This window comes from Notolabrus celidotus, chromosome 18, assembly GCF_009762535.1.
Source record: "Notolabrus celidotus isolate fNotCel1 chromosome 18, fNotCel1.pri, whole genome shotgun sequence".
Classification (NCBI taxonomy): domain Eukaryota; kingdom Metazoa; phylum Chordata; class Actinopteri; order Labriformes; family Labridae; genus Notolabrus; species Notolabrus celidotus.
The window spans coordinates 30,846,244-30,868,731 of NC_048289.1; the positions used below are offsets into that span (position 1 = coordinate 30,846,244).

Consider the following 22,488-nt stretch of genomic DNA (forward strand, 5'->3'; position numbering starts at 1 on the left):
CCATTCAAATGAATGAGGGAGACAGAGTTTTTGACCTATACTGCAGCCAGCCACTAGGGGGAGCAGTTTTTGTGGCAGCCTCACTTCAAGCCGAGTGAGGTGACGTTCATTTTATATACAGTCTATGCTCCCGTTCGAGTTGCAGCCTCCCCGACCATGAATCGTTAATATTAAGCATGTTTGATATTTACAATTCCAGGTGGGACTGCCTCCGATGGAATAACCAATGAGAGGAGCAGACTGGGAAGCGTCATATACCGGATGTTGCATACTTTTACAGCTCATGGGCATGGCAGCAAACTTAAGGCTGATTTATACTTCTGCGTCGCCCCTACGCAGCACGGGCTGACGCGGACATGAGCCCCACATACTTGTGCGTCGGTGTGTCCGTGTCACGCAGCAATTCTCCGCCGAAACGCCTGAGGGCAGTGTGGTCTCTCTGATAGCCGGTCGCCTGCTTCCGGTCCCGCTACGATCTCTGTTTCCTTTTCCACAGAGATTCAGAGCGTGTTCTGTTAATCTACAGCTGATACATGTTGCTGTTTATCATACAGACATGATTACATGAAGAAGAGAGAGGAGGAGATGAAATACACGGCCGATGTGCGGTCGATGTCCGGGATCCCGGAAGTGCTGTGAATGCGGGAAAGACAAAGCCGTCGAGCGGACCAATCACAGAGCTTGCGGTCCGCGTCGGCTCTACGGGGAGTTACATTTTGGAGGAGGTGCACGTCAGCTACGTGCGTAGGCCTCTGCGTAGGTACGAGAGCTACGCGGACCTACGGCGTAGGCTACGCCGTCGATTCGACACAGAAGTATAAATCAGCCTTTACACACAAAGTACCCCGAGCCAAGTGGGATATTGAAAAAGAAGACCAGCTTGTGGAGTTATGGTGACAACACCAGCATCTTTAGAACCGAACACACGCCAGGACAGTCAGCTGATGGCGTCTATCGTCCTCCATGTTTGTTTGACTACTGAAGTCACGTTTGATCACGCAAGTTTCTGTGAGATCTCGTGTCCCCGGAATCATCACCACAAAAATCTGTGTCCAGTCCATCTCTGATCCGCCACATCACCGGATCTGATCGGGTTCTATTCTAGTCAATGTGTTAAAGTTTTAAAGTCTCTGCATTGGCTTCCAGTATCTTTTAGAATAGATTTTAAGATTATTTTATTGTTTTTTAAATCTCTTAATGGTCTTGGCCCTTCTTATTTATCAGATTTGCTTTTATCATATGAGCCAGTGAGAGCCCTCAGGTCTTCAGGTAGTGGACTTTTAATGTTACCAAAAGTAAAAACTAAGACCCACGGTGAGGCAGCTTTTTATTATTACGGCCCACGTCTGTGGAACACCCTGCCTGAGGATCTGAGGGCTGCCCAGAGCATAAATATTTTTAAAGGCAAACTCAAGACCTACCTTTTTAGTCTAGCTTTTAACTAAGTTTTATTTTTATTCTTAACAGTTTTATCTATTTATTTATTTATTATCTATTTCAAATTTAGTCACTTTTATTCTACTTATTTATTTATTTTAAGTCTCACATCTGATTTTCTTTTAATGGTTTAATATTTTAGTCTTTTATTATCTTAGAAATGTATTTTACTTTGGTGATTTTAATTTCCTGTTTTGAGTTTTAACATCTTATTTTACCTCCAGTGTTTCCTCATTAAGATGACATGAGAGCGTTTCCTCAGTTCGTTCAGCAAATTTTTATTTTAATTTTTATTTATTTATCTATTTTTTATTTTATTTATTTTAGTGTTTTTATTACTATTGTTGCATATTGTGTTGTTAGCCTTAGGATTATGGGGTGGGTTCGGGGTCGGGGCTGGGGCTGGGATCTTAATTTATTCTATTTTAATCTGTTTTTCTTGTACAGCACTTTGTGTTACAATGTCATTGTATGAAAAGCGCTTTATAAATAAAGTCTGATTGATTGATTGATTAACTTCCACTGTATCCACTCCGGAGAATCCTTGATTCAGTAATCACCGCAGGAAAACCTCGGTCACATGACTCCAGTTGTCTAGTGGTCCTGCTCTAGTGGGTTTTGACGGATGAGAGAGCACGGAGATGGACCGGACACAGATCTGGTGGCAGTCCTGGGTTATGGAATCGTCTGGTGCGTGTGTTCAGAGGATTGGGATTAGAAATCTGTCCTAGCTGTCTTTATGAGTCTCTTTAGCAGCGGCTGCCATAGATTAAAGAAATACAACTTTAAGATTTGATAACGCAGCACGTAACATCAGGATGATGGAGACTTACCACCAGCTGAGTTATCTTTGAGTCTAATCAGGTAAAAACAGAGACCCTTAAACTGCTGACTCACCTTCAGCTGAAGGTTGCAGTGTTTCAAAGACAGCTCTTTCAGTCTTGAGTCGTTCTGTCTGATTTTAAAAACCACGTTCTGGATGAAAGACACGACAACCAGCATCCCCTGCCACAGAGACCTGAAACACAAATCAGGTTCATGACAAACATTACAAACACCCTTCTTTCTGTTCTCCACACACCTGACCAGACTCACCTGATGGAGTCCAGATGTTGCCGACAGCTGGGGCTGCACAGGGCGGAGTACTTCACTCCGAACACTCTGTCCAGACACGGCTGCACAAACTCGACTTGGCTCACGAAGGACTCGCACTCCTCCCGAGACGTCAGGGTCAGAAGTTTGATCTGCTCGACACAGACGCCGAGAGCGAGAACGTCCTCCACCTTTCAAAATAAAAGACATAAATCTTAAGTTAGTTAGACGCCACGTGTTTAACGGATTTGTGCTGTTTGTTTTTCTTTTTTCTGCTCACTGCATGTTATGACACTTCCTGTCTTTGGCATACAACTAAGTCTGCTTTACTTTACTCGCTTGGAAGTGAACCAAGGCCCTGATTTTTGAAGCAGACCATAGCTCGCTTGTTTGGTCCAGGGTTTGTTTAAAGTGGACCAAAACAGCTCTGGTGTGAATGCAACCTAAGAGTAACGAGGTGATTTGACTTCAAAAGGTATTATTTTTTTGCAGGGTAGCAAAATAAGTCAATGTAGACTTTTACACAGACACAACAGAAATCTCCTGTAGACTGCAGACTCTGAGGGAAGGAGTGTTAGCTTATTACAGAACAAAAGAACGAGGAAATCACAGGTGAGACAAAAGGCGTTTTTCGACCTGAGGAACTTTACCCCTGAATTATGTGCGTTTCGACCGGCAGACCCAGGGTCTAACTTTAGTTCAGGGGTAGATAATCTCCCCCTTAAAAAGCCCCTGCTAGGTGGGTAGTACTTTCCAAAGTTCCCAGGACTTTCGGGGGGCGGGGCCTGCAATGCTGAACCTGTCTGATTGGTAGATTAACCGCAGTGTTTTTATTCCTCCCTCTGTCCACAACAACATCACACACATCTGTGATTCACTTGATTTCTCTTTCTTTCATTAGTTTTTATTTGTTCTATCTTTTTTGTATATGTGTGTACTTTTCAAAAGAAGAAGCTGTGATTCTCTTGATTTAGCAGCTTGTAACAGTAGTCTTCTCTCAGCCCACCGTGAATGCGTCTCTCCTCCCGGTGTTCCGGTTTTAAAAGTGACCCTGTAAACTGGAGACCTTCAGCTGAACGTGTCAGTGTTTGTGGAGTTTACACAGCTGTAGAAACACAGAGGGAGTTCCTGGGAATGCAACCTAGTTTAGTGTTTTATTAAGATTTCAAAATATCCTCATCAGATATTTAATGATCGTCTAAAGACGTTTATGAGGGATGCATCCGGCTGAGAGTCTCCAGTTAACAGGGTCGCTGTTTAAACCAAAACACCGGCTGATCTCTGCGATCACGGCTTTTTGAGTTCAAAAGGATTTTAAAGCCGTGTTGAAACGTCTTTGCTACTCGCGCTTATCTCCTCTCACGTGTTGATTCATTCATTGCTTTTTACATGATTTTAACCGCAGGCGCAACATTTTCACTTCTTTAATGTTTTTCTGCTTTTGGAGCACAATTTCAAATTTAAGGATTTTTTTTTTTGATAGGCTCTGGGTCAACTTTTTTGTCAAAATTTTTTTTGTCAAAATGTTTTTTTTTGTCAAAATGTTTTTTTTTGTCAAAATGTTTTTTTTTGTCAAAATGTTTTTTTTGGTCAAAAAAAAATATTTTGGTCAAAAAAAATTTGTCAAATTTTTTTTTGTCAAATTTAAAAAAAATGATTTTTTTTTTTTTGTCAAATTTTTTTTTCAAAATGTTTTTTTTCAAAAAAAATTTTGTCAAAATTTTTTTTCAAAATGTTTTTTTCATTTTTTTTTTCAAATTTTTTTTTTTTCAAATTTTTTTTTTTTTCAAATTTTTTTTCTAAAGGACTTTAAAGCCATGTTGAAACGTCTTTGCTACTCGCGCTTATCTCCTCTCACGTGTTGATTCAGTGAATCCATCTGTGATGAAATATAGCACCATCTAAAACAGCGCCAGCTGAGTCTCTTCATGCTAACAGGCTAACTGTTGTGTTGCTCATAATGATACCTGCCTGTCCGTCTGCTTCTATGGTGTTATCTGTGATGAATGGCATTCCTCTTTGTTTTACTGCCCTCTACTGGTCTGGTGGTGTAGTGCATTTACTTTTTTTTCCCTCCATACGTCACTGGCCTGATCAGTCCGCGGTCGAAACGCAGACAACAATGGGGGCACAGGAACCTTTAGTTCAGGGTAAAGTAGTTCTGGGGCTAAAAGACCCTGGAACTCTTGGTCGAAATGCACCTAAAACCAGCCCTCACCATCTCCTGGTCATCTCTCTTTGACCCCTGCTGGAGGACGTCAGAGGCGAGCTGGGGCTGCAGCAGGAATATGTGGCAGAGGGAGTCCAGTCTGGGGGCAAAGTGTCTGGCAGCAGCATGGATCCAAGCAGGAGAGAGGGCAGCCTCAGCACCTGTGGTCCTCTGAAGTTCAGACACACAGCCCAGCATGGCTCCGGTGAACACCTGCACAGAACGTGAAGAGACAACGATGTTAATGCATCTTAAAATGTGCTGCAGGTAAACATGTGGCTCGTGACGTCCGTACCCTGAGCTCATCCTTTGACTTGATCTTCAGAGAAAGCAGCAGGAAGTCGTGAAGGTAATGATGGCCGTACTCTGATCTCTCCTCCTCTGAGAGTTTCTGTAAGTGAGTGCCCAGCCGGCTGCTGTCGAAGGTGCTCACAAACTGGAGGATCCTCTCTGTGCCGCTCTCTGTCGTGACTGGAGATCAATTATAAGAGTTTAAAACTATCATAAGCAGCACCACAGAATAACAAGTATAACTCATGAGCTGCTCACAGCTTTGAATCAGAGACAAACCTGGCATGAACTCTAACTCCTCCCAAAGGCTGTCGAGGTGTAATCTGATGAGCCAGCTGAACGCAGCAGCACAAGGCTGCTCCTCGCCGCCCAACATGAAGTAGTTCTGCACCAGGACCTCCTGATCTGACTCACTACAATAAAACAACACAAACAAATAATGCCTTTGGGTGATTTAATTCACCGTTGGAGATATTGAGGAAGTAACCCACCATACCTTTGGTTTTGGACAGGCTTGAGGTCTAAAATCTGGGAATCAGCAAAGATGTCAAACCAGAGTTTGATCAGGCCCTGGCTGAGGCAGTCTTCACACAGCAGGTCCAGATTTGCATACCTGTCAATAACTTCCAACATGCCGGCCAAGATCGGAGTCACAGTGGACTGAAAATAGCGCCAGAGGGTATGCCTACAAGTTTAGAGCACAAAGGAAGGCAGAACATCATCAAATCATGAACAAGATACAAGTAAGCAACAAATCATCCTCTGCTTTTAGCCTTACCTCAGAGTTCCCCCCTCCTGCAGAGCCTGGCGTTTCTTTGCTTCTCTGTTCACCCAGTCTTTGGGAGATTCCATCATTCCCTCTCTCTGCGCCAAGGCTTTTGTCAGTCGATCGAACAACACCTTCTGGAAGTGGGCTTTAAAGAACACAGTTTGGACCAGAAACCAGTTACAGATGCAACAAGACTCACTGGATGTATTTGCTGCCACTTAAAGGTCAGAGGTTTTCCGTTTTAAGACAAATCAATGATGCTGTAATTTGATGTAAACCATGACAAACCCAGTGGGACCCCTTTCATTCACTGTTTTTACCTCCAATTTGGCCTTTACCAGTTCCCAGGAGAGTCAGGAGGATGTGCATCCGCTGCATGCTCCGAGATGTCTTGCTGTCACTGGTGTCCCTCAGCAAGCCCACAGCTTTTTGGATGCATGATCTCACCAAAGATAAGCTGCGGAGGTGGGCTTTACCTGTCTGTGAGAGGACAAATACAATTTAAGAATCATTCATACACACATATAATGAACACAACTCTTACATCAGACTTCCACCAGATCCGTGTCAGGTCCAGCTCCGTGCTCTCTCGTCTGTCAACACACACGAGCTACATTTCAGGACCTCCGGACAGCTGGAGTCATGTGACCGAGGTCTCCCCGCAGTAATCACTGAATCAAGGATTCTCCTCCTCCTCCTCTCCTCATCCATGTTGTCTTTCTGGTCCTCTAAAAACCTCTGACCTGTTGACTCCAGGCCTGGCTCCGCTCATCATGACTTTGGTTTGTTGTTGTAGTTAAGTGAAATACGATCTGGTGAGTGTTTTATTCTGAAAATTAACCGGATGTTTTCATTTTGTTTTGGTGAAACCTGACTTCCTGTCCCGCTCCATCTGCTCTGTTGAGACTGATGCGGAGGGCTCCGACCTGCCGGATCACAGACGAGCCTGATTGCACCGGAGCGGATCCAGTGGAAGTTAACACATTGACTAGAATAGAAACCTATCAGATCCGGAGCTGTGACGGATCAGACACAGCTCTGGTGGAAGTCCAACATTAGACTCCTCTTTCTATCTACCTGAGAGTCTCCACTTTTCCTTGATGTTTCCCCGTCCTCAAGGCGTTCTACAAAGATCAAGAGAAGAGTTTATATGAATTAAACATTTGCTTAGACAACATTGAAAGCACATAACACACACTATAAGAGCAAAACTGTGTGAGAGGACAAAATGTGAAAGACTCTGTGTGGAATCTCACATTTTCAAAAACCAGTTAAAGCTAGGGTTGGTAGTCACTGAGAACTAGCATGAATTTAAATGTAGCATTTCCTTAGGACTCCGTCTAACCCCTCCCCCCCTCCCCTCAGAGCTCCTCCAAAATGACGCCCCTGCTCACATGCACGAGCGTCGCTGATTCACGACCATATGATGGTGACTGATTCAAAACCGGTCCTCACCAAAACATTCTCATAGTGAAAGTTAAAAACACAAACAAACATGAAATGTTAGCTCTGCAGGAGGCGGACAGAACGGCAGGATGGGATTTGATTGGTCTCATAATTTGGCTCCTGATGGCAGGGATTGGTTGGTGTTTTCCCAGGTTTACTCCGGCTGTAGATAGCAGCTTTTTTCACTCTTTTTTTAAGAACACATTATGTATTGATTGCCATCGGGACATAAAGATCATTTTAACCAGCATAACAAAAAGTGGATCTAAATCTGAACACCAACCCCAGCTTTAAGGGATATGATCCTGACTCACTACAACTCAACATGTGGAGCTCAAGAGACGTCGTACCTGAAGGTGTCGGGTTGACTAAGTCGCTAATTAGCGTCCCACAGAAAACCATCAGGTTCAGGCTCATGTCCTCTGAATCCCTCAGGTCATCAATATGAAACGACTGCCAGACACCTTGGATATAAAAGACAAATCACGACTTGAATGCATCATGGGAATTGTGAGTAATGAGTTGTAATGACTATGGATTAACTCACCTCCTTGGAAACCAATGTACTGAGAGTGACTCGAGATTCTGGAAACCTTCACGATGAAAATCACCCAACAGGTCGGATCCTCCAGTGACATCAAGTAATTCATGGTGCAGTACCTGGAGGAGAATCAAATCACAACCAAACACACCATAAATTTAAAGATGCATAAAATAATCTCTCAAACTTTAAGGGGTCTGGACACTGAGCCGTACTTTGCTGATGCTATGAGCTCATCGCTGCATTCAGATTCCTCAAGGTCCATCTGGATTAACAAGATGTGACGAGACTGTCCGGCTTTCTGAAGGAAGCTCCTGAGACAGAAGAGGAGAAAGTGAAATATCACAAAGCAGTCATTAAGACTAAGAAGTGTTGCCTTCATCTGAACGGTCCGTACCGTATCTTGTTGCAGAAGGAGACCTCGGTGTCAAACTGGTGGAGCGAGAGCAGGAGGAGGCTGTCGGTATGCAGCCCAAGGGCATGAGCAACATCCCTGACATCTGATCTGGTTAACAAGCTGGAGAATGTTGTTATCTGTGCAAAAACACATACAGACGTCAGACACCTCAACAGTATCATCCGGCTGTAATAAAAGCTGAGTCATGGTTTGAGGGTTACCTCCAGAAACGTCCTCGACCCTTCATGCTTCTTCAAGCAATCCTCCAGGAAATCTCGGATGGAGTGGTGATGCTGGTGCTGGAAGTACGTTCTTTGGAGATTGTCCTTCTCCTGGTTTGCTAAATCTGAGTACTTGAGTCTCATGACAGCGTCAGGGGTCGCACAGTTCAGCAAGAAACATTTAGCCAGATCCAAGACGACTTCTTCCTTGTTTTCCTCAGCAGACTGAGCGATGTCTTCAGTCTCCATCATTTCTTCTCTCTCGGACATCCCTTTGTTTTCATCCTCACACACCTCGATAGATTCATTCCTCTCCTGTGGCTCTTTCCCAGAAGTCTCTATGTCCATTGCATCACGCAGCTGATCGTCCTCCTTGTCAGGTACCTCTTCTGTTCCTTTAGGTGTTTCTTTTGGTTCGTCCATTTCCAGAGAGTGATCATCTTCAGGCCCTTCTGCTCTTTGTGCATTTCTCTCGAGTGCTTGCAAGAGGGCGCTGGCACAGGCGTCCCCGTGGTACCCCACAAAAATGTCACACAGCTTGAAATCCTCTGTTGCTTCACCTGAGAACTCCTTAACCCACTCCTTCAGTTTGTGCAGGACCCTTTGCTGCCATGGTTCCAGATCGGTGCTCCGGTCCACCCTGTGTTTTTCAAGCCTGTTGATGAGCGGCACAGGGAAGTGCTCATAGACCTTCCTCTGATCCTCCACCACCACCAGTCTGAAGTTTGCATGGACACGGCATTTCACCCTGTGGGAGCCGAGACCCAGATCAACATACTGCTGTTTACTGAGGTAAACATAGTACTGGTTCAAGGCATCGTACAGGCTTTCATACAGATTCTGCATGTTGAGGAGGATGACGGTCCGCCCTGTTTCCATGCATGTCTTCACTCGGTTGACATTTCGGCAGATCTGGGCATATTCCTGGTCTTTGGGGAATCCTGAGCCAAAGATGATCTCAGGTGCTTGGCAGTCACCTTTGCCGAAGATCTGTTGCTGAAGGATATGGAGAGCGGCATTGTTGGTGGTCAGCAAGAGGAGGTAACGGCACTCCTGGTCGGTGTCAAGATTCTTCCTCACCATTTGCAAGGTGCTTGGTCGGGGAACTTCTGTTGAGTTTTGGAGAACCTCTTGGAAAAATACGACAGGGTCAAAAACCTCTGGCTGTCCACTGAAGTTGCGCAAGATGGCCTCTACCAGCTCTCCAGCGTCGGGCTCCTGCTGTGTGGACTTGACTACAGCAAAGAGCATTTTGACGAGGCTATAGTAATCCCTCAGACCAAAGAACTGGTTCTTGGAGGTTTCATTGCAGACGCTCAGGAAGGCCTTGGCCAGAGGTGGAAAGAGGTGTTTGATCTTCAGGAGAATCTGGTTGGAGGATGAACAAATCCCCTTGGCAGTTTCAACAAGTTCCTCTTCACTTGGATCCCACCTGGACACAAATATTCCTCTGTTCATCTTTGCGGGGTCAAGAGCCCAGTTGGAAATGCCAACAAAGCCGACCTTCATGTGTGGATCTGGCTTGTCGTTGTCGATGCAACCGTCCTCCAAGAGGGGGTGGAGGGTCTTCAGGGGCATCTGGGGAGAATCCTCTGCAAGGCCTATCTCATCAAGCACCACCACTGATACGTACTCGTCCATGTTTTTGTCCTTCTGGAAGCGGGCACAGTTCTTGAATGTCCCTATGATTCCCTCTGGGCTGGAGTGAGGACTGCACTGAAAGGATACCATGTGAACTTGCTTCAGGTTCTTGAATAGATCACAGTGGGAGGTCTGGCCTTGCATCGCATCAGCAACCACTGTTTTCGCGAGTGACTTAGAGCTGCCTGGCTTGCCAACCAGAAAGAGAGGGATCCTGAGCTCGATGCACACCACCATGAGGAACACGTTCTCTTTGAGTGCCACATTTTTGGCGATGGTCTCCCTGGTCTTGATGTTCTGGAGGAAGAAATCTTGACAGGAGGAAATCTCGTCCTGCAATGCTGCTGAGGAGCATAGAGGGTCAGGAAAGTACTGACAGATCACACTGAGGTACTCGTCTTTGGAAACCAGGGATGGGTAGTAGCAGACCCCGACTGCAAGAATCAAGCACTTCAGTGTTTTATAAGCCTCGTTGAGTTGTGTGTAGTTGTTAAACAGGATGTTGCTGTGCTGGTAAAACCAAATCAGCACCTTCATGGACCGCTCCACATCTCTCAGACTCACAAAACTGCACTCGTTTTTACAGGTTCGCATGTATTTCTGGGACTCTCCCAGCACTTTTGAAATGATCCCCGTGTAGTTCACTGGCAGGCCATGGTCTTGGACTTTCTTTTGGACTATCTGTTCAATGTAGGACAGTTCAGTTAAATCGCTCAACTGGCCAAAATCCCACACCAACGACGCCATGCTCGGTGGCAGAGGATGTACTCTGTACACCAGCTGCCTCAGAGGAACTTTGCCAAGCCGGTCCTCTGTTTCATCTGCCTTCACCCTGTATCCTAAACCGGCACGTTCTAAACGCTCCACCATTTCAGGCGAGTGCTTCCTGTAAGGGTTGCAAGCAGCTATTATTTTCAAGCCACTGCCTGCTTTCAGAGGTTCTCCTTTCATGGATCGGTCGCACAGGACTTCTTTGATGGCAAAGATGGCTTCTGTGGTGTTGGCTTCATCGAAGAACAAAACGGTGTCCAGCTTGTGAAGCCTGTGGTTCCTCTCAGCGAGATCCTCGGCCTCCCTCACCTTTTTGTAGATCATCTCTGCTGTGGTTCCACCGTGTACCTTTACCAGAACCATGTTCCCCACTGGTTTCTCCTCTCTCTGCAGGTCACAAAGGAAACTGACTAATCTGGTTTTCCCACAGCCGGTCTCTCCCATGATGACAACTGGGATCCCACACCTGAACCTCATGTGTATGGCCAACATCTTCATCACATTGTCAGCGGTGAGCTCGTATGTCGGGTCTGGGTCAAATCCTCTGGACGTGATTCCTCGCTTTGCACCAACAACACTTGAGATCCTTTTGATTTTGTCCGGCCGGGGTAAGAGATTGAAGTCTTCAGAGAGAGGGATCCTCTGCCGTTCCAACCCTTCAAAAAGCCTTGCTGACATCACGTCGTCGATCAGGATCCTGTTGCTGTGAGGATCAACTGCACGGAGAGTGTTTTGCCGACTCTTTTCCACGTTAAAGCCGAGGAAAGACATCGAGTATCCGTCTGCGTTAAAGAAAATGTACGGGTGGGACTCGTTTTCCCAATGCTTGCGGATTGTCAGACGAGCAAGGAGATCGTCTTCCTGGGTGTTATCAACACGCAGCATTGGACTTTCATCAGAGGTGTTCATAGACGGAGAGGCAAAGTCTCGAGCCATTCGTATCATGAACTTCACGATGAAGCCTTTGAAACCCGGCAGCTCATCAGCCAGGAACTCTGGATCACAGAAGATAGAGTTCTCACAGTCTTTCAGCTGCACATTGAGGAACCAGGAGAAGTTCTTCAGCTCGGCCCACGAGGGATCCTGCATTCCACAGTGATGCAGAAAGAGTTTGACACAATCCATGGGATCCCCCACGCTGGATCCTTTCCTGTAGTTGAAGCGATCCAGATTCTGATTGCTTCCGAACAGCTTTAGGTACTGATAAGGTCTTTGAATCCCCTCACTGCAAAACTCCTTCCCATCCATGAGTGGATCAAAGCTGTGTTTTGACTGAACCCCTCTAATGGCCAGCACCTCTTTTGGAGGTCTACAATGGATGGTTGGCAGAATGTCGAGAAGTCCGGTTCGTGTCTGTGGGAGCAAATTCAACAACCAGAGGATTTCATCAGACATATCTTCAAGCTAAGAATGATATCTTAGTCATATGAAATACTAGAATATACTGCTACTAGGACCTTAAACCTCACACTTCAGTCTTGTTACATATCCAGAGATACGAGCAACAGCATGTAAGAGGCGTTTAGAAAAGACGATATGATCTCAAAAAGACTTAGCTACCTGTGTTTGTTTGTTTTGTGGTGATGCAGCAGATCTCAGGACTTCAACAGTGATCAAGTGAGCATCATTCCTCCTCCACAGCGTGCCATGGCTGTCGCTCAAACATCCCAGAACTAACATGTGGAAGAGGAGCTCCTCCAGACCTGAACGAACCTGCAAGGTAACAAAAGTCAGTGTTTAAGCAAACAAGAGTATGTTTGTGCTGGTGGGGGATAAATATTAAAGAGATGCAAAAATGCATTAAACTGCACAAAAGCATGTTCCTGCAAATTAAATATATATTTGATTTCAGCAAAAAACATGCTGGTAAATGCTGTTAAATAGATGACAGCACATCCATTCTGATCATTTTGATCATCTGCAGAGATTGATGCTTGAATACTTACTCCAGCAGTGTCCACGTGCAGGAGAACGGGGTCCTGCTCCCTCAAGGGTTCCAGTTTCTCAGACAGACTCTTGATCAATGAGTCCACATCGACAGAGGCCTCGATCAGTCTGAGAGTGATGTGCTCTGCTCTGGGAGAGATCTGCTGGAACTTCTCGAACAAACGATCCACGTACAGAGATTTACCTGGCGAGATAAGAATGTATGTTGACATGACAGCCTTTAACAGAACATTTTATAGCTATAGCTTTTTGATAAAGGAAGTCCTTACCCACTGCAGGGCGTGAAGATGACACCATCCACATTGAGAGCTGATGTGGGGAAACCAGTGACACAGGACTCTGTGGGAGTGTGTTTTGCAAGTGATGATGAAGATACTTCTTTGCAGACTCTGCCTTGATGCTCGCACAAGCCTGTACTTTGTCAGTGCTGAAGAAAGACGGCACATATCTGTGCTGGTGCACAACTGGACTCACTATCACCAGCCGATAATGTGGGCTGGCACTTCTCTCAAGACCCTCAAACAGCTCCCCCAAAGTCACACTGACGTCATACCCCAGCAGCCCCGGATTCACCAGAGAGTATATCTTCTGCAGGTTTTGTCCCGAGGTTTGTCCGAGAGCTCTGCGGAGGAAGATCTCCACCTCCTCCTCCGTGGTGTCCTCTTTGCAGACGAGGACTTCATCAGAAGAAGGCAGCGGCTGCTCTGGACTCTCCATGTAGAAAGACAGGACTTGGGTGAAAACCTCTGCACTGGGACAGAGCACGAGATTAGGTTTCCCCTCCTGCAGGACCGGTGGAAGGTTCCTGATCATGTGCTGCTCATTCATGTCAGAGAGGCACGAGAGGAAGCGGGCCAGCGAGGAGATGTCCAAGTACTCGTGGAGATGCTGCGACATGTTGACCTTGAATTTACACCACAGCTTTTCAATGTTGTCTTCCTCATGCTTCACCGCCTCACATTTCATGTCAACGTCGTCTTCATCCTCAGAGGAAAACTGCATCAAATCCTCGCTTGTGTGTTTCTTAGTGTGTTCTGGTGTTACATCCATCGATGGTTCACCGTCTGACTCAGCATCTTCTTCATCTGACTTCATACTCGCTGCATGTGCTGCTCTGACATCCACCAGCGAGCACTGAGGCTTAATGGGGAAGAGTAAAAGCCATATCTGTGCAGGCACAGGGGCCTTTCCTTCACACACTCTGTGTATCCAGTGGCACAGGTACACCATCTGCTCTGAGGTGTAGTGGTTCAACAAGTTAAAGTTGGAGCGCATCTCACTGATGAAGGAGCGCCATTCCTTCTGGCAGCTGTCCATGGAGTGTGCCAGCTTCTGCAGCTGCTTGGTCACCTCGCCATAGTGCAACATCTGTCTACCCATCAGGGACAGGAAGGTGACTCTGATGCAGGGTTGCTGTTCTGTGCAACACTGGACCTCTGCGTGCCATTCTCTGAAGAGCAGGTTGCCGGATATTTGCATCTGAAGGAGAATGTTGCCCAGCCTCTGAACTCCTTCAAAGACCTGAAATCAAACAAGCAAGGCAGCATAAATTAACTTTTCTACACTGCCTCCCATAAAATCTACACCAGAATTTAAAATCCTTCTTCTGACCTACAAAGCTCTTAATGGTCAGACACCTTCGTATCTTAAAGAGCTCATAGTGACCCCTCTAGAACACTTCACTCCCAACATGCAGGCCTGCTCATCGTACCTAAAGTAGTATGGGAGGTAGAGCCTTCAGTTGGAATCATCTACCAGTCAGGGTCCGGGAGGCAGACACCCTCTCTACTTTTAAGAGTAGGCTTCAAACTTTCCTTTTTGATAAAGCTTATAGTTAGAGCTGGCTCAGGCTTGGACCAGCTCTTAGTTATGCTGCTATAGGCTTAGACTGACACACTTTCCCTCTCTCTCCTCTCTCTGCCTGTCTCTCACTTGAACTCTTCCTGTCCCATTAAAGTTACTAACCATAGACCTTTCTGGAGTCCCTGAGCTCCCTTGTCTCGTAGGTTCCTCTGGATCTCTGCTGTAGATTCCTTTTTGGGTCTGTTATTCATCCTTTCTTCTCTTTCTTTCATTCATTTTTCCTTTCATTCCATCTTTCTTACTTTCTGTCTTCCTTCTTTTCTTTCTCTCTCTTTGTTCTTTCCAAGTTTCTTCATCCTTTATGTCTCCTTTTCTTATTCGTCCTTGCCTTCTGTCAGTTATTCTCCTCTTTTTTTTCTTTCTTTCTTTCTTTCTTTCTTTCTTTCTTTCTTTCTTTCTTTCTTTCTTTCTTTCTTTCTTTCTTTCTTTCTTTCTTTCTTTCTTTCTTTCTTTCTTTCTTTCTTTCATTCCTTCCTTCCTTCCTTCCTTCCTTCCTTCCTTCCTTCTTTCTTTCTTTTCCCTGTTCCCTCCATGTTTCTTCATCCTTTATGTCTCCTTTTCTCACCCCGTCCTTTTCTTCTTTCATTCCTTCCCCATTTCTTCTCCTTTTTTTCTTTCTTCTGGTCTCCCTCTCTTTTCTCTTTTCTTAGACCTTTCTGGAGTCCCTGAGCTCCCTTGTCTCGTAGGTTCCTCTGGATCTCTGCTGCTGTGGACGTGCCAGACTCCAGCTGCTACAACTACTACTATCCGTCTCCCCACTATCATCTCTCTCTCTCTTCACCTCCCTCTATCCCTCTCTCCAACACGGTCTCAGCAGATGTGTGTCTAACATGAGTCTGGTCCTGCTGGAGGTTTCTGCCTGTTAAAGGAAGTTTGTCCTTGCCACTGTAACTTGCTAAATGCTGCAAAGTGCTCTGCTCATGGTGGATTAAGATGAGATCAGACTGAGTCCTGTCTGGAAGACGGGACTGGATCTTATCCTAAGATGTTAACGGGACCTTTAATTTGTAAAATGGTCATAGGGTGACACTTTCCGTTTTAAATTCATGGTATTGTTTTTAATAACGTCACTGACCTCTGTGAACCTGTCGACTTGTTCCCTTCTGTGCTCTCCTTTGGACGACATCAGCATGAGTTTGTTCTGAAGCTCCAGCAGCTCCTCCAGCTTGTAGCTCTTCTCCTCTCTGCCCGTCTTCACTTTGACGTGTATCATGTTTTGTAGACATCTCTGCACACGAGAGGAAAAACATAAATATCTCAAAGTGTGCGTGGAAACTCCAGAAGTTGGTATATATTTTCTGATCTTTCATAAAGGAAGATAGCGCTCTCACCTTCTCTGTCCTTTTGTCGGACCAGCCGATGACATAAACTCCATGAGCGTTTATAGAAGACGCCAGAGAGAGGGAGGACTGCTCCACGGAGCCGTGAGTCTCCTTCAGTGCTTTTAACCAGCTCAGCAGCCGAGTGGACTCTCTCTGGAAAACAAACATCATCATCACATCGCCGCAGGATCAGGACTTTCAATGCGTGGTAATAAAGGAGGAGTAAATACCAGTTTGTCTGGCAGCTTCTCATCTCTGCTTTGGGTGTCCCACACCTGCTGAGCACACTTCATGAAGTCCCGAAAGCCAGCGTTAGGGGGGAGGAAGTACAGCAGAGGAGCATAGCCAGTCACTGCATCGTGGAAACAGGCCACCTGATCGATCTCTGTGTCGTTCTCTCCTGCAGATATAGAGGCCAGTTCCACGTAGACCTTCACGTCGCTCATATCTGAGAGGAGCGGAGAAGTGAGCAGAGTACAAAACTACAGACGACCAATGAGTTCTTTTAACAAAGGTGTCTCACTTTTGAGGTTTTCTTGGACCCAGCTGATCAGAGTTTGACTCTCCAGGAACTCCTCCAGACAGGCGGTGTTCTGCTTGGTGACGGAGGAGAGCTGCTGTTTGGCTTGAAACAGGTCGTCACTGAGGGAATCCAGAGCCTTCTGCTTGAATACGTCTCCTTCCTGTTAAAACACGCACACAAACGTAAGATTATTGTCTTAAAATCAAAAGAACATGCAGGCGACAAGAAGCATTTGCTTCTGCTCAACAGGTTTTAAAGCGAGTCTGCACAAGTCTGCAGGTGTGCATCCTCAACAAGTGTTCTGAAAACCAAGTCTTAACAAACATGTATCATTTTTATAAAAATTAGCTCGACCTATAAAACTTGTTTTTTGCACAATGAATATTTTGGTCGCCCTCTCTAACTCAGTGCCACGGTGACCCTAAAGGTTAAGACATTTAAGAAATCACATCTCCAAAAAAGTCACGGTCTCAGCAGACGTCTGTCTAACATGAGTCTGGTTCTGCTCCAGGTTTCTGCCTGCCTGTTCCCTTGTCTCGTAGGTTCCTTACCTTCGTATCTTAAAGAGCTCATAGCGCCCTATTACCCCTCTAGATCACTACGCTCCCAACATGCAGGCCTGCTCATCGTACCTCAAGTCTCTGAAAGTAGTATGGGAGGTCAAGCTTTCAGTTATCAGGCCCCTCGCCTTTGGAATCATCTACCAGTCAGGGTCCGGGAGGCAGACACCCTCTCTACTTTTAAGAGTAGGCTTCAAACTTTCCTTTTTGATAAAGCTTATAGTTAGAGCTGGATTAGGCTTGGACCAGGTCTTAGTTCTGCTGCTATAGGCTTAGACTGACACACTGGGATCCTGACTTTCCCTCTCTCTCCTCTCTCTGCCTGTCTCTCACTTGAACTCTTCCTGTCCCATTAAAGTTACTAACCATAGACCTCTCTGGAGTCCCTGAGCTCCTTTGTCTTTCCTGCTGTCCCTCTTCCTTCCCTTCCTTCCTTCCTTCTTTCTTTCTTTCTTTCTTTCTTTCTCTTTGTTCTTTCCATGTTTCTTCATCCTTTGTCTCCTTTTCTTATCCCCTCCTTTCCTTCCCCATTTATCCTCCTCTTTTTCTTTCTTCTGGTCTCCCTCTCTTCTCTTTTTCTTAGACCTTTCTGGAGTCCCTGAGCTCCCTTGTCTCGTAGGTTCCTCTGGATCTCTGCTGCTGTGGACGTGCCAGACTCCAGCTGCTACAACTACTACTATCCGTCTCCCCACTATCATCTCTCTCTCTCTCTCTTCATCTCCCTCTATCCCTCTCTCCAACACGGTCTCAGCAGATGTGTGTCTAACATGAGTCTGGTCCTGCTGGAGGTTTCTGCCTGTTAAAGGAAGTTTGTCCTTGCCACTGGAACTTGCTAAATGCTGCAAAGTGCTCTGCTCATGGTGGATTAAGATGAGATCAGACTGAGTCCTGTCTGTAAGATGGGACTGGGTCTGATCCGGTCTTGATGTTGGGTCTTTGTTAATAATAGAACATAGAGGATGGTCTAGAACCTCCAGGACCCCTGAATAATCCCCCCACGGGTATTACCAGTTGGCTGAGAGTGTTGATCTCTGTGAAGTTCCCAGAGAGCTTCATCCTTCTTGCGATCTTCAGCACGGCGCTGGCTGCAGCCGCTGCCTCATGAAGCTGCCGATACTTCTGAATCTGAGCGAGTCTGACCTTCACCCAGTTCTCATCAGGTCTGAACCTCCCTGTCTCACATAACGTCTCTGACATCAGACTCAGCTCCGTCTTCATCAGCCTCCCGTCTCCTTCGTCGCCAGACTCCACCAAAACCTGGTCCAGGCGCTTGAAGCTGATGCTTGCGTTTGCGAGGCTGACACCGAGCTGGCAGAACTGAGTCAGCAGCGGCTTCCAGATGCTCTGACAGACCTGTGTCAGGCTGACTGGAACGGGAGCTGGGGTGGGCTGCCTTGCTGATGCCAAAGATGCAGCTCCTTTGACCCAGGAGGACAGGATGAGGTTGCTGTGCTGCAGTTTGTGCATCTCACAGGCCATCCCTAAAGCATTCAGGCAGGTGTTGTACCAGATGATCTGTGGAGGGCCCGTCTTCCCCAGCTTCCCGTCAGCATCGAGGGACTGAACGAGGACCAGTTTGTTCAGGCTCACAGTCTGGAGGTCTGCGGTGTGCTGCTGCTCGAGGGTCAACATCTCAGGAGCTGGATAAACAAGAATCATCATTACACTGAGCTAAAGCCTCTCCAACTTTGAGGAGTCATTTTGTGTTTCGTTGAACTCACCTGTGATGCTTTCTGTCACTTTGGCGAACATCTTTATCAGAGCATCCATCTGCTGTTTCCGCAGCATGAAAGAGTCTAAATCCTTCTCTCTCTGAGCCAGAACAGCCTCTGCATGACCGCCAACAACCTCCCGCTCTGTGTTTTTCTTATCTGTGGACCACAAAATTCAGTTTTTTATTCCAATCAGGAGAAATTGAACGTATAAATCATGATGTAAGAGCTTCTTAAGGTTCATACACTGTTGGTAAAGTCTCTTGAACTGCTCTTTATGTTTCAGGCAGGTCTGCAGGTGTCCCAGGGGAATGCTTCCTTGGAGAAGAGAGTCCACCAGAGATTTGAGAGAAGCCAGAGAGCTACAGACGACGAGCTGCGCAGCGTCATCCACACCAATCGACTTCCAATCGCCTGAGCGGAGATAGTATGAGCATCGTCACCATCAAGAAGCTTAACATTAAAATTATATTACAACTTAAATCAATCAGAGTACCTTGAGACAGGAGGTGGTTCACAGCAGACTGTGGGTGGAGCAGCTGGAGGACAGGCTTGTCTCTGAATCGTGCCGCTGACTCGACAACCACAGCAGACATGACAGCCCCAGGGAGATCCTTCACCTTCGAGCTGAGACTCTGCAGCAGGTCTCCCTCCTTTCCTCTCTGAGACATGAATGTACGACTGGTGATCAGATTTAACTTGTGCTCTTGAAATTAAATGATACTATGGTTGAGCTCTTCTGAGTATTAAGACAGACACTGGATCAGCTGAGTAAGGAAGCAGGATTGTTCCCAGTGCATCTCTTATCCCCCTGCTTTCCTCTTAAAGGAATAAAGTTTAAATATAGGAATCATGGGGGTTACTGAACCAGAGGCATGTCAAGACATGTCCCCATCCTGAGTCTCCATTTAGAAACCCTTGACCCCTACTCATCCCTCCTTTCCTTGACCCTACTTGTTGCCTCCTTTCCTTAACCCCTACTCATCGCCTCCTTTCCTTGACCCCTGCTCATCCCCCCTTCCTCAACCCCTACTCGTCCCTTCTTTCCTCTACCCCTTCTCATCCCTCCTTTACTCAACCCCTACTCATCCCTCCTTACCTTGACCCCTACCCATCCCTCCTTTCTTCTACCCCTACTCATCCCTCCTTAACTCAACCTCTACTCATCCCTGCTTTCCTCTACCCTACTCGTTGCCTCCTTTCCTTGACCCCTACTCATGCCTCCTTACTTCGACCCCTACACATCCCTCCTTTCCTTGACCCCTACTCATCCCTCCTTTCTTCTACCCCTACTCATCCCTCCTTTCCTCGACCCCTTCTCATCCCTTCCTTCCTCTACCCCTACTCATCCCTCCTTACTTCGACCCCTACACATCCCTCCTTTCCTTGACCCCTACTCATCCCTCCTTTCTTCTACCCCTACTCATCCCTCCTTTCCTCGACCCCTTCTCATCCCTTCCTTCCTCTACCCCTACTCAACCCTCCTTACTTCGACCCCTACACATCCCTCCTTTCCTTGACACCTACTCATCCCTCCTTACCTCAACCTCTACTAATCCCTCCTTTTCTCGACTCCTTCTCATCCCTCTTTTCCTCGACCCCTACTCATCTCTCCTTTCCTCTACCTCTACTCATCCCTCCTTTCCTCTACCCCTACACATCCCTCCTTTCCTCGACCCCTTCTCATCCCTCATTTACTCGACCTCTACTCATCCCTCCTTTCCTCTACCCCTACTCATCCCTCCTTTCCTTGACCCCTACTCATCCCTCCTTTCTTCTACCCCTACTCATCCTCCTTTCCTTGACCCCTTCTCATCCCTCCTTTCCTCGACCCCTTCTTATCCCTTCTTACCTCAACCTCTACTTATTCCTCCTTTCCTCTACCCCTACACATCCCTCCTTTCCTCGACCCCTTCTCATCCCTCCTTTCCTCGACCCCTTCTCATTCCTCCTTTCCTTGACCCCTACTCATCCCCCCTTTCCTCGACCCCTACTCATCCCTCATTTCCTCAACCCCTACTCGTCCCTCTTTTCCCTACATATCCTTAATTTCCTCCACTTGAACACGTCCCTCCTCTCCTCGACCCATACTCATCCCTCCTTTCCTTAACCTCTACTAATCCCTCCTTTCCTCGACCCCTACTCATCCCTCCTTTACTCGACCCCTACTCATCCCCTGCAACCTCCACCCCTACTCATCCCCCTACTCATCCACCTCTGATCTGTACCTGGCAGATTGTCTTGATAGCAGACAGACACAGCTCGTTGAAGCAGCTCTGTACGGCCTCATGGCTCTTCTTTATAGATGCTGAAGTGGACTCGAGACAGCAGAGCAGAACTTTATCCTCCTCACTTGCCTGCAGAAAATCAAGGAAGCATTAAACTGCCGGAGCGACATTCCTGTTACGATCTTAATCTGATCTGATAACACTTAGACCAGACTGACTTTAGAAATCCTCTTCTTCAGGTCTTTTTTCAGGCTCAGACTCCAACGAGATGAATCTCCTTCAGCCAAGCTTTCTAGCTTCAGCAGAGAATCCCACATCTGGAAATAAGAGAGAGGACTTCAGCTCATTGGGGATGAAACCGTTGATGGTTTTTAGATACGTTTGACACCTTACTTCACAAGGTGAGCTGATAAATGAGTGCTTACTTCGATCTCCTTTGGGTAGCTGAGAGTCTTTGACGGAGTTATGAGGGGTTTTTGCAGCAGCTGGTCTCTCCACTCACTGACTCTCTGCTGCACGGGACGCAGCTCATCCTGGAGTTTCTGCTTCCCCGTCTCAAACTCTTCTTCTGAGGACTAAAATGCACGACAGGAAAACCGTTATGTCGAGTGACTGTTGCAAAATGATGCATTCAGAGAACTCAGTGAAGAGATTATCACCTCCTCCTTCAGTTTGGCCTCTAAGATCTCTGCCAGTTTCAGCAGGAGCTGGTAGGACAGAATCACAGTCTGGTACCCGGGGACGAGGCGCACGATTCTGCACGTGTGCTTCACCACAGTGACGCTGCTCAAGAAGGCTGGCTTTATGTTTCCAGATTGGCACATTCTGCAGACACAAAGTACAGATTAGAAGAAGCTCAAACACTCAGAGCATCAGCGAGGATTAAGAACATTTAATCATCTTCACCTTTCCTTCTCTTGGTCCACCTTTGACAGAACCTGGGTCAGGATTTTCTGCATATACAGAGACAAAAAAAAGGCTCATTATAAAGATATCAATCAATCTTTATTTATAAAGCACCAAATCACAACAAACGTTATCCTCAGACTCTTTCCAAACAGAGCCGGTCTAGACCGTCCTCTATGTTCTATTATTAACAAAGACCCAACATCAAGACCGGATCAGACCCAGTCCCATCTTACAGACAGGACTCAGTCTGATCTCATCTTAATCCACCATGAGCAGAGCACTTTGCAGCATTTAGCAAATTACAGTGACAAGGACAAACTTTCTTTAACAGGCAGAAACCTCCAGCAGGACCAGACTCATGTTAGACACACATCTGCTGAGACCGTGTTGGAGAGAGGGATAGAGGGAGATGAAGAGAGAGAGAGAGATGATAGTGGGGAGACGGATAGTAGTAGTTGTAGCAGCTGGAGTCTGGCACGTCCACAGCAGCAGAGATCCAGAGGAAGCTACGAGACAAGGGAGCTCAGGGACTCCAGAAAGGTCTAAGAAAAGAGAGAAGAGAGGGAGACCAGAAGAAAGAAAAAGAGGAGAATAAATGGTGAAAGAATG

At 46.5% G+C, this 22,488-nt stretch overlaps 1 protein-coding gene across 1 annotated transcript in view; it reads right to left on the minus strand.

The window, feature by feature from the left end:
• The window catches only part of rnf213b (ring finger protein 213b), a 48,750-nt gene that overhangs the window by 19,628 nt on the left and 6,634 nt on the right, over positions 1-22,488 (minus strand). Inside the window, exons 10-39 of the mRNA XM_034708036.1 lie at positions 21,877-21,923; positions 21,630-21,795; positions 21,396-21,545; positions 21,189-21,287; positions 20,971-21,099; positions 19,239-19,404; positions 18,989-19,156; positions 18,752-18,901; positions 18,039-18,670; positions 16,471-16,630; positions 16,178-16,395; positions 15,957-16,100; positions 15,701-15,853; positions 13,032-14,283; positions 12,762-12,946; positions 12,376-12,528; positions 8,404-12,168; positions 8,183-8,319; positions 8,001-8,099; positions 7,792-7,904; positions 7,595-7,708; positions 6,876-6,922; positions 6,119-6,278; positions 5,808-5,943; positions 5,526-5,714; positions 5,309-5,442; positions 5,034-5,209; positions 4,748-4,951; positions 2,533-2,720; positions 2,335-2,455 (exon numbers count right to left, since the gene is read on the minus strand). Of these exons, the coding sequence (XP_034563927.1) occupies positions 2,335-2,455; positions 2,533-2,720; positions 4,748-4,951; positions 5,034-5,209; positions 5,309-5,442; positions 5,526-5,714; positions 5,808-5,943; positions 6,119-6,278; positions 6,876-6,922; positions 7,595-7,708; positions 7,792-7,904; positions 8,001-8,099; positions 8,183-8,319; positions 8,404-12,168; positions 12,376-12,528; positions 12,762-12,946; positions 13,032-14,283; positions 15,701-15,853; positions 15,957-16,100; positions 16,178-16,395; positions 16,471-16,630; positions 18,039-18,670; positions 18,752-18,901; positions 18,989-19,156; positions 19,239-19,404; positions 20,971-21,099; positions 21,189-21,287; positions 21,396-21,545; positions 21,630-21,795; positions 21,877-21,923 (9,555 nt within the window). The remainder of the gene's footprint in view (positions 1-2,334; positions 2,456-2,532; positions 2,721-4,747; positions 4,952-5,033; positions 5,210-5,308; positions 5,443-5,525; positions 5,715-5,807; positions 5,944-6,118; positions 6,279-6,875; positions 6,923-7,594; positions 7,709-7,791; positions 7,905-8,000; positions 8,100-8,182; positions 8,320-8,403; positions 12,169-12,375; positions 12,529-12,761; positions 12,947-13,031; positions 14,284-15,700; positions 15,854-15,956; positions 16,101-16,177; positions 16,396-16,470; positions 16,631-18,038; positions 18,671-18,751; positions 18,902-18,988; positions 19,157-19,238; positions 19,405-20,970; positions 21,100-21,188; positions 21,288-21,395; positions 21,546-21,629; positions 21,796-21,876; positions 21,924-22,488) is intronic.